General features: G+C 35.8%; 1 protein-coding gene across 1 annotated transcript; it reads left to right on the forward strand.

Moving 5' to 3' along the window:
• The first annotated feature begins 8,888 nt into the window (after positions 1-8,888).
• LOC311082357 (CD209 antigen-like protein C) lies at positions 8,889-10,247 on the forward strand. Its single transcript, XM_084113117.1, has 4 exons — positions 8,889-9,212; positions 9,290-9,417; positions 9,500-9,609; positions 9,711-10,247. Exons 1-4 carry the CDS (start codon positions 8,930-8,932, stop codon positions 9,838-9,840), a joined length of 651 nt encoding a protein of 216 aa, XP_083969243.1. The 5' UTR covers positions 8,889-8,929; the 3' UTR covers positions 9,841-10,247.
• Positions 10,248-11,670: the final 1,423 nt, after the last annotated feature.

Below are 11,670 nucleotides of genomic sequence, written 5' to 3' on the forward strand. Positions count from 1 at the left end.
ACTGGAAATGGAGTTGTTGAACAGATGATATACAAATTTTAAACCTTTAAGTAAAGGAACACTCCACCGTTTTTTGAAATAGGGCTTATTCACCTTCTTTCCTACAGTTAGATAGGTGGGTAAATGCATTTTTGTCTCAGTGCATGCATTGTTTTAGTTTGACAGGGTCGGCGCGAACTTAACTTAGCTTAATGAATGGAATCCTTTGTTGCCAGCTAGCATGTCCTGAGTAAAAGTGATAAAAAAACACCTAATTACTTCTTGTGGCCTGCGTATTCACAACGAGTACAAATAGAGATGCAGATTAACACTAGGCGATTTCCTAGGCAGATATTGACTTGGGACTATATTAGGGGGAAGCACAGGCGAAGCACTGCTACTTGGGCGCAGAGATATCACGCAACACATGAAATCCCACAACTTGTGAATACAGGTACAATATGGGTCGATCTATACATGCAATCTAAATATATACTAGAAAAAACATTGAGTACTGCAGGATGGATCAACGCCATGAAATCCTCGGTAGCTGTGACACAACTGCGCTCATCTTGATCTGACCCGTTGAGCCTGGTCATCGATGGCAGTAACTTATCCCACTCGCCACAGCACAGACACTCTATTTCAGTCGGCATAGATTGGCATATTCCCCCACATTCACACCACCAGTTCATGTTGTCTCTCATCCTCACGTCCTCAGGCTGTTGAGCGATCGCAACCTCCTCCTCCTGTCATTCTATTTCCAAAGCATGCAGCTCATCTTCTGAAAACTTTAGTTCATAGAGGTATGGTTCTGGATCTTGACTGTCTGAGAAGTCACCCTCTTCGTCTCTCACAAAATCAGCCATGTTCATCGCCATTCATGTACTGTAGGAAAAATAGCCAGCTACTATTCATGCCGGTAAGTTGACGGAAGTCGTGGGATTTCATGTGTTGCGTGATATCTATGCGCCCAAGTAGCAGTGCTTCGCCTGTGCTTCCCCCTAATATAGTCCCAAGTCAATATCTGCCTAGGAAATCGCCTAGTGTTAATCTGCATCGCTATTTGTACTCGTTGTGAATACGCAGGCCACAAGAAGTAATTAGGTGGTTTTTTTTATTTGTGTATCACTTTTACTCAGGACATGCTAGCTGGCAACAAAGGATTCCATTCATTAAAGGAGAACTCCGGTCAATTTTAACATTGAGCTAATTTTTTTGTACATTTGGAGTGCTGTCAATACAGAGAACAACGACAAAAATCACGGTGTAACACGGTGTAGGCAACACCGATTTTTGTCGTTGTTCTCTGTATTGACAGCACTCCAAATGTACAAAAAAATTAGCTCAATGTTAAAATTGACCGGAGTTCTCCTTTAAGATAAGTTAAGTTTGCGCCGACCCTGTCAAACTAAAACAATGCATGCACTGAGACAAAAATGCATTTGCCCACCTATCTAAAAGTAGGAAAGAAGGTGATTAAGCCCTATTTCAAAAAACATGAACGTTTTAAAACGTTTTAAAATGTGTATATCTGTTCCTTAGGTAACTGCAGTGTACTAGAAGTAAAAAGTTAAAGTGGATTGAGAAATACTAATTAGTCTATCTCAAGTGGGCCAAATATTGTAAAGTTGGTGGCTTGACAATTATAAGGCCAAGACATCTGCTATGATGTTATGTTTCGTACATATGTTATACGAAACATCCTGCTTTCCACTTCTGTATACATAATTCCTGTTTAATTGCTTTGTTGTTGGAGAGGATATGAAACATGGAGAACCCAGGTTTATTCTAGCATAAATCATTGGGGAAATCTTATTTTGACTTATAATACATGTTAGACCAGCAAAAAGAAGTAGCAATGCGTAAATTGTATCTAACCAGCAGAGGTGTGTATGTGTGTTAGAGTGGGGTTTTTAAATGTAACATTTTTAACTTAGTTTTAGTATTGTTTTGATTTAGTGTTATGACGTCATAGCCATGTGGACTTAGACCAGTGGTTCTCAAAAGGTGTGCTGTGGAAATTGTCCCTAACTAGTGTTGCCAAAAGTACTTGTACTTTGGTACCAAGTCGATACCAAAGTTGTAAATATGGTATTGATACAGAATTGATCCTGAAGTTGTAAAAATGTAATGATACTTTCTGCCATACAGATTTAATTTCAGCACAAGCTCGGACTAAGTTCTGCACACTTGTGAATCCTCTCATTATAACCAAACGACAGTAGACGCCAGTGTAGTCAGCTTCTTTGATTATAACAGGAGTTTTTGCAGTGTAAACGCATACTGATCTACCTGCGATTGCAACATTAACACTGAAAAAAGAGTGTTAGATGAATTAAAAAAACAAACATTCTTTTATTTGTAATGTTTTAGTTATTAATTTTGTAATTGATTTTTCACTTGACCTTTTTAAAACAATGTTTATTTGCTTAAAAAATGTTGGAAGGCTTTATGTTAATATTTGATCGTATTATTTACTTATAATTAAAGGTTAATTAATTAATAAATTATAGTTAAAGGGAAGCAAAAATTACTTTAACATTTATGCATTATATTTTGAGGGAAAATGGTGTCAAATTTCACATTTAGAAATGTTGCATTGCCTAAATTTTGTTAGTCCATATATTTATTATATTATACCACAAGTATAAGTACAGTAACTTGCGTTTCTAAGCCTGTTGGATTTTTCTAAATCCGTGGAGTTGGATAAGACCTTTCCAGACACTGAGTTTAACTCTTTGAAAGAAACATATGAACATTTCTTCGACAATATCCTTTTGTGCAGCGAGCTGAAAGTATTATTTGGATCCCTGGTAATATTTGCAATTACATTCTTTATTCTCAAAATGAGAGCATTCTAAAATGCTACATAAAATAAAAAACATACAAACATGAATTTTGTTTCAAACATTTTTTTAGTTTCATAGATAATAACAAGTGAGATTTCAAGGATATTTAACCTGCTACTTCATTCTACTACAACAAATCATTTCCATTTTGCAAATATGCCTACCTGTAAGTAGTGCAGACGTTTCATCTCGAGACTTTTTTGGGGGGGGCTTCATATCGCCGGACTCCAACTGCCTCTTCCCGGTTATAGTTCTTGTTCGGCATCCTTCATTTACGTTGGGGGAAATGGACGCACCACGACGCATATTGCAATGCACAGCAACTTAATGTACCTACTTTTAAATAAATTATAAACATGTATTATATTTACATATTTTCATTTTGTATAACTGGACTGAATATCCCCTACTTACCTTACAATAGCTCAATCTGAGTTCTATGTTGTAGCTTCACGATATTGTACACATTTCATATTTTAGACCAGGTCTAAAAGGTCCAGCCCCTTAAGGCTAATTGGTCTAGAGTCAGTAATGGGATGTCCCTGTTCTCTAAGTATCTCTCTGGTTATCTATAACTGACATTTATTGACCATAAATAATAGTGTGCAGTTTAACACATGGTTTCGGTTTTAAAATTAGCAATTGCGTTATGGAAAACATGACAGCAGATAACATTTTTCCTTTTTTGTGGCATACTATACTACACAAAGGGGAATCTTGTATATCTGAGCTATGCAACAACAAAAGCTAAAGAGTAACATTGCAGAAAGTTACAGTACAAAAAAGATTATCATTATAACCTGTGTTTTTTCTAATGAAACAATGTCATTCCTTTTTTTTTGTATCAGACACCATGAAAATAATACGGAAAATATTATGTGTTAATCAGTAGTGCATGATGCTAACAATGCAAAGTTCAAGAGTTCAATATCCAAGTGTAGGGGCGGAGGCGGGGTTGCAGTAATCGCATGATGATAGAGACTTCAATCATAACAGTCTGTAATAAACCCAACAGGAACACGCAGGAGATAACAGTCATAACAATAAAACACAACCTCGTAAAACAATGAATACACCAAACCAACAATTCTGGGATTAATCAACAGAAACTGAAACGGGTGTGTAACATAATTAGTAACCAAGGAAACACGCTTTTAGCGCTACTCACTGGACGTTTCACTTTGAAATCGTCATGAAACGTGCACTACACAACTTATTTTGCGTTTTCCAAAAATGTTGCCACAGGTACGTATTTCTAATGAGCCAGGCTGGCATAGATATAGAAATTATTCAAGAAATAATTAAATGTCTGTATATTTACCTGTTAGACCTTACTAATGAATTTTAGCAGGGCAGGAATAATCTGAACTGTCCCGCCTGGGCCAGTAGAGGAAAAAAACCTAGAAAAAGCCACAGCTAATTTTGACATTTATTACAATGGGTTTATGTGAAGATTGTTTTAAGTTAACTTAAATTAAAAGTTTTTATTTATTCAATGTCTATAATTAATAGTTACAATATAATTAAAATTGAGAAGAAAATCCGTGTAATAAAGACATCAGTATACGTATTGTATCAGTGATTAGTAAGAGTATTACAACATAAAAATATAAAAACTTTAACATTAGGTGCAATAAAGACGGTTAATTCTTTTTTCTTTCTTTTTTTAATCAATTGACAGCACTAGTTTCTACATGCATATAAAGTTGGAGTCAAATATAGAGTCGCAAGGAGCAATATATATGTATATATATATATATATATATACACACACACACACACACACACACACATATATACATATATATATATACACACACACACACACACATATATATACTGTATATATATATATATATATATATATATATATATATATATACATACACTGTAAAAAATTAAACCGTGATTTATACAGTAAAAAACCGGCAGCTGTGGTTGCCAGTACTTTACCGTCAAAAATACGGTAGCAACGTTATTGGTTTTACAGACTTAACTTAAAATTTACAGTAATAAACCGTAATTCATTATCTGATGTAATGTGAATTTAACGTCCTATTGAAGTATTAATATCTGTTTTGTACCACTGTAATACACTGATAACCAACAATCACAGCAGTGATGAGAGTCACATGATCAATCAAAGCTCATCACAAGCAGCTCTTCCACAAGAAATATAATAATAATATAATAGAAGCTACACAGTGTCATTCACACAAACATTAAACACCATCATGGTAACACACATGAAATTTTAAAAATGCAATAAACATTAATTTAACAACATTAAATGTAACATAAAACCCTAATGTACATAACTGATTAGAACAAACTAAGAAAACTATGAAGAAACATAGTTATTTTAACAAAAATAGATCAAATGTGAAATGTCACGCAGGGAATTGTGGGAATGTCAATTTACGTTTTTTCACTGTAAATTATACAATGAGTTGTTCTTTTTCACTTTCAAAAACTGTAAATTTAACGGTATTTTACAGTAAAATTACATTACATGTACCATTAGATATATCACAGTTATTTACCGTATATAGTATGGAAACTTTCTGTTAACCAATTAACTTAATCTTTTACCGTTAAAATCACGATAATTTTTTACAGTATATGGTTTCTCTTGAAATGCCAATGACTTGTTTGGAAGTATTTGTTTCTCGATACACTGGGGATGTGGTTGGTATGGCTTTGTGCAGTCACTGAGATCTGAACTATAGACTGTGCTCCTGTCCCCTGTGCTGGTGCTGGCAATACTGTCTCCTTGTGCTGCTTTCTCTGGCTCTCTTCCTGGTTCTGACCCTTCCTCTACTCTCACTGTCTCGGGACAGTCTGACTCCTGGAACAGATGATGTGTTGCATACTCCTAATAACTACCTCATCCAACCCAATAGCAAGACTTCTAAATAAAGACTCTTTTTTTCATAACACTTGTTAAATTGGCTGTTGAGCCAGTGGTGCTCATCTGCTAAACAGGCACACCTCCAAAAAAACATTAACAAAAGCTCAACACACTTACCTGAGATTCTAAACCTGACTGTCCCTGGTCTCCCTGTCCCTCAGTACTTTCTGTATCCTTTGCCTGTGACACCGTGACATTAATATTTCCATAAGCACCCATTCTTATAATGATATATTGCCTTAATTTTGTACTTATTTGGCGTTTTGGTGCACTGAAAAATGATCTTATGTCCGTTTTTCTTTTCTCTGTCATTTTATCTGGCCAACAACACAAAGTAATAGTTGTTTAAATATGTTAGGTTCATAGAATCACCACGCGGTAATATAATAATTATTAAATTATCTTGCGTCCTTCACATAGTATTTTAGGTTTCGTCTGGGACAGACCTTTTACACATTTATTTTTAAACCTAATTATACCACATCAGCCACTTCCTCTTCATATCTCTGCAGCTGCGTCTTTGCACTTGTTCTCATTTGTCAAGGAAGCTGTAACAGTATTGTTTTCAAAAACTTGAACTTTAAATCCTGTTTTCAAAAGTGTGCATTTTCAGGCCAACAAAAGGCCAGCTGTTGTCGTGTAAATGAATGGCCAAAACGCATAATTTTTTTCTTTAGATTTAAGTTAAAAACAGTGACGTGTAAACTCCCCCTCATTCTGCACACTTTCTTGGAAAAAATCACATCTCAGCTTGCTATTTTAAAATACTCTTGACCTTGTGCGGGTCATTACATCATTTCTTTGCATAAGCACATTTTTTTTAAACAAAAAAGGGAACTAAGTGAAACTAAAAGATTTCACAAAAGTTTCTGTCTTGCTTAAACAATATATTTGCCAGTCTTTTAAGAAACACATTTCATTCTCAATAAAACAATTCCACCAAACAATCAAATTTAATTTATTTTTCCCTGCCATCGTCAACTCTAGATTGTTCTGGTTTGCTTCCATCACTTTTCAGTAGTGTTTGTCAGTAGTGTATGCCAGTTTATCTCCAGCAATCTCCTGCGTTTTTGGTTCTCTTTATTAATGACTTTGCATTTTTATATGAAACTTACATCAGACTCTTTGATACTGTCATGATTCCTGTCTTGTGTGGACTTTTATTTCCTGTCCTGTGCCATGTTTTGTAGTCCTTTGTAGTTTTTCTTGTTTATTAGTCTCCCCAGGTGTTTCTGATTAACCCTGCCCACTTGTTATCTTGTTTAGCTTGTTTGCCTGTGTATTTAAACCTCTGTGCTTCAGTTGTTGTTTGTCGGTCATTGTAGCTGTTTCCGTGTTCCATTGTTTGCCCTGGATTACCTGTTTACTTTATTAAAGTGGTGCTTGCATGTGGATTCTCTCTCCGCTTCATTCCTGCCTCAACGTTACAGATAGACAACCGATCATGTCTTGATTGATGTTTTTGGAGAATTATTTACTCTCGCTTACAACAAAACCAACCATTAACTACTTTCTCCTGACATCTACTCGAGCATCAGACTTTTTTCAGGCTTTTCTCCTTATTTTAATTAATACAGTTTGAGGATCACTTACTCTTGCTTTGAACAAAACCAACCAATAGCAAGTCTCTTTATAGAACAGTAATGTCTAACATTAAATCTCCTAATTGCTTTAAACTGCGATTGATATGTACTAGACAGCAATAAAGCAAAATCTAAAATCCATAAGATCAGTTGTATCACCATATTATTTCGTCATATTGTCCAGCCCTGAAACTTGCTCTATAGTATAACACTAAGGCATTATTAGCATAACAGTATGACTTCTGTAAATCTGTTCTGAAATAATGTGTATTGTGTATAATGTGTATAAAAAAGCGCTATACTAATAATACATTTGACTTTACTTGAAATGACACTGCCAAATCTTGGCACAAGAATATCATAGAGACACGAGGATGGCCTTTTTTGTCTTGTGCCAGTGTACATAACTCTAATATCCTGGTGTTATGTGTTGCCACCGTGCTGTTAAACACATTTCATGGCATCATGTCATTCTCCAAGACTGACACTATTATCAAATCTCTAAACAGCAATATTGGATAAATGAATAATTAAAGCAATATTTTTATACTTTTTGGAGGGCAGTTCAATATTATGCATCTTCAAATGGCATTAACTTAAAAGCAAGCAAAAAAAAACAAACAAACAAAACAACAAAAAAAAAATATATATATATATATTTGAAACAGGAAAATAGCAATAGCAATATCAAAACAAATTATATGAAGATCTAGATATTCAGTTCACTGTTAGATTTTTTTTTTTTTTTTTACTTTCCTCCAACAAATGAACTGACCAAAATAAACGAGTCAGAAGAGAAAAAAATAGATCCTTCTCTTCACCCCCATGTGTTCTTTCGTTAGCCTTCGAGGTTAGTTGCAAACATTAAGTTCATATATTTACTTTTCATTTAATCAATAAAAAATGTTATGCTCTACATCAATATCAATTTTAGTATTTCAGGTACTGTTCGAATACGCATAGCATTCAAATTTGGCATTAACTTAAAAAAATAAAATAAAAAAATAACTACTTTAAAACAAGTAAATAGCAACATCAATACATGTTATATGGATATCTAGATATACAGTTTGATGTTTTATTTTTACTTTCCTCCCACGAATGAACTTTCCTAGGACAGAGAAAACAAATGAGTAAGTTAAGTGTTTCATAATGATCCACAAGAAATGACTAAACACACAGTAAGGACAGAAAAAAATAGCATTTGTCGGAAATCAGCAAAAAGAAAAAAAAAAAAGATCACATGTTCTTGACTGCAGCGACTGCCTTTAAAAAGGCTTGAAAGCATGAAGCAATAACTTCCAGCGGATGCACAACAATCCCAACAGACTGAAGATGTCTATGCCTTATAATGTCGATATGAACACTGCCAGAGAAGATGAAGAGCAGAATATCTATGTCAATGAAAATGCTGATGCCAGGACAGGAACACAGAACTCAGAAACTACGACACACCAAATACCTGCAACCTCAGGTATTTAGACTCATTTCATTATAGAAACAAGCATTAGCCATGTGACCGGTAACATTCATGTTCATGTCTGTTGTGTTCGGTAGGTGATTGTGTGAGGGTCAGAAGCTACAGAGCCGTTACAGTGTGTTTAATGCTGCTGTGTGTCGTTCTGCTGACTGAAGTCATAGTGCTGGCTGTCCACATCAACACAAGCTACACACAAGAAGAGACACACCAGATACTGACCAAGAATACCAACCTCACAGAGGAGAGAGACCGGCTACTAACCAAGATTTCCAACCTCACAGAAGAGAGAGACCGACTACTAACACACAATACCAACCTCATAAATGAAAGAGACGTATTATTGTGGAAGAATAATGACCTGGTTAAAGAAAGAGACACATTCAGACAAGTTTGTTTTAAAGAATACAGTAAGTATTGTTTACCTACTAGTATACTTCAGTGTAGATGAGAAGAAAGTTAATAAATTAACTGATTGCGTTAACAGATGAATGGATTTACAGTCACTCCAGTTTCTACTACTTTTCCACTGAGAAGAAGAGCTGGAATGAGAGCAGGAGATACTGTACGGAGAAAGGAGCAGATCTGATCATCATAAACAACAGAGAGGAACAAGTGAGTGAAACAAATCCCGCTAGTAGGTGATAGGCTGTTATTGCAGTCTAACATAATGTGTGTTATTGTTTTGTCTTGTCAGGATTTTGTTACGAAGAAAATTTCTTGTGGAACTAAAGTCTGGATTGGTCTGACTGACAGTGATGAAGAAGGAACGTGGAAATGGGTTGACGGCAGCACACTGACCTTTGGGTGAGAAATCACTGATCTGAACTGATTATTATCTAATAAAAGGCTCTCAAAGTCAGTATCATGTCACATAAAAATCATCTAATGCTGCTCTGTTGATGTAGGTTTTGGTTGTCTAAAGAACCCAATGGACAAAGAGAAGAAAACTGTGCTCTGATTCATTCATCAAAGTGGGCCGATTACCACTGCAATAACACTTTCCTTTGGATCTGTGAGAAGAACATCTTAATGTGACTTGTTTTATGTGATTGAAGTTAATGGAATAATAATAATAATAATAATACATTTTATTTCAAGCGCCTTATCAGGACACCCAAGGACACTGTACAAAGCAGATAAAAACATTTAAAAAGTCAAGTAAGTTTAAACCGCGGCAAGACAACAATGAGCTGATATGGGTCAGGCGGAATATGACTGTCTGAACAAAAAAGTTTTGAGTTTGGATTTGAAGAGGTGAAATGAGTCCATGGTACGGAGGTCAGGAGGTAGGGAATTCCAGAGATGGGGAGCAGAGCGACTAAACGCCCTGCTCCCCATTGTGACAAGACGGGAATACAATACTGTTGATACACATCATGTTATTGCCCTGTTTTTTGTTTGATTGCATTAAATGCTTATTACGGCACTTACTTAACCAAAGTAATTATGAAGTGTTTTGTTTTACTTTATAAATGTACTTGTATATGTTATGTTATGATGTGTGTGTGTGTGTGTGTGTGTGTGTGTGTGTGTGTGTGTGTGTGTGTGTGTGTGTGTGTGTGTGTATGACATACAAGCATACACTGCAAAGTAGATACACAGACTACCAATCCAGAGATTGGGTCGCTCCATCCATTTTTGGGAAAAAAAGAAAAATCCCTGATTTTCAACAACACTTTGGTAGAAAGACTGAACGCATGTCCACTCTCCAGCGAGTATAAACGGATCCACAGCTCACATCTAACTTTTACAGTCTCATTATCTCCCTCTGCTCCCCCTCTTCTCCTAAAACTCACTAAAAACCTATGCAATGTTGAATATGTACAATAAGTAACTATACATGTTTGATATCATTTAAAATGTCTCAGTGCAACTGGTAAAATGGTCTCATTCTCCCAGCCTTAACACAAAGCTCCAAGAAGTTCTAGAATTTGAGAAATATTGTGTGCCCCTTAAAATGTGCGCTCCAGATCCTCCATTCAAACTCCCTCCTGTATGTAAATAAGTATTCTCTTCCACAGATATCAAGAACCCATTCAATCACAAATTCTGATCCCACAGTTGTGAACCCCTCAATAGGGGACCAAAATCTAATTATAAAGACAAACACCACCATTTGGTAAGCATATTGAATTATCTGGGTTTATATGGAAAATTGGCAAAAGGTTCATGGAGTCTATGGGCCCTATCTTGCACCCAGCGCAATTGACTTTGTACAGCGACGCATGTGTCATTCAAAGCGCGTTTTTCCCTCCACAGAAGCATGTCGCTAAACTAGGGAATGAACTTAAGCTCATTGGGCGGTTCAGCGCAAAAAAGAGGTGTGTTCCGGCGCAAACGTTCCTTCATGCTATTTTGCAGGTTTAGAAAACAATTGCGCCACTAACCAGGAAAAAATAGTTTAAAGTCAGTGGCGCGTTGCGCATGTTATTCATATGCTATTTTAAGGGCGCATGCTTGGCCATAATCAATGTAGCGTGTGCACAACGCGCATACACTTTGATTCTCTCATCTACACAGAAGCAGCAGTTTTCATTTTTGCAAATCATACATTATTACGATAGATAGATAGCTTACACATTTACCCAAATTATCATACACCTTTTTAACCGAAGTTAATTTGGGTGGGTTTCTCCATCCCCAACCTCCCTGACGAGAGCGTTGCTCTCCTCGGCTGTGAACCGCTCCTGGGCCCTATAGGTTGACTTCCCACATGATCACTGTGTGTAGTTTTCGTTGCCAGGCAAATATTTCTATAATTCCTTGATTTCTGCATTGTTGTTATTATATATGATTTACCAATGATTTTATTATATGAGTAGGATTTTGAATTATTGTTTTATTATCTGGTCAATAAATTGTAAA

The sequence above is a fragment of the Abramis brama genome, assembly GCF_963993115.1.
Source record: "Abramis brama genome assembly, chromosome: 4".
Taxonomy (NCBI): domain Eukaryota; kingdom Metazoa; phylum Chordata; class Actinopteri; order Cypriniformes; family Leuciscidae; genus Abramis; species Abramis brama.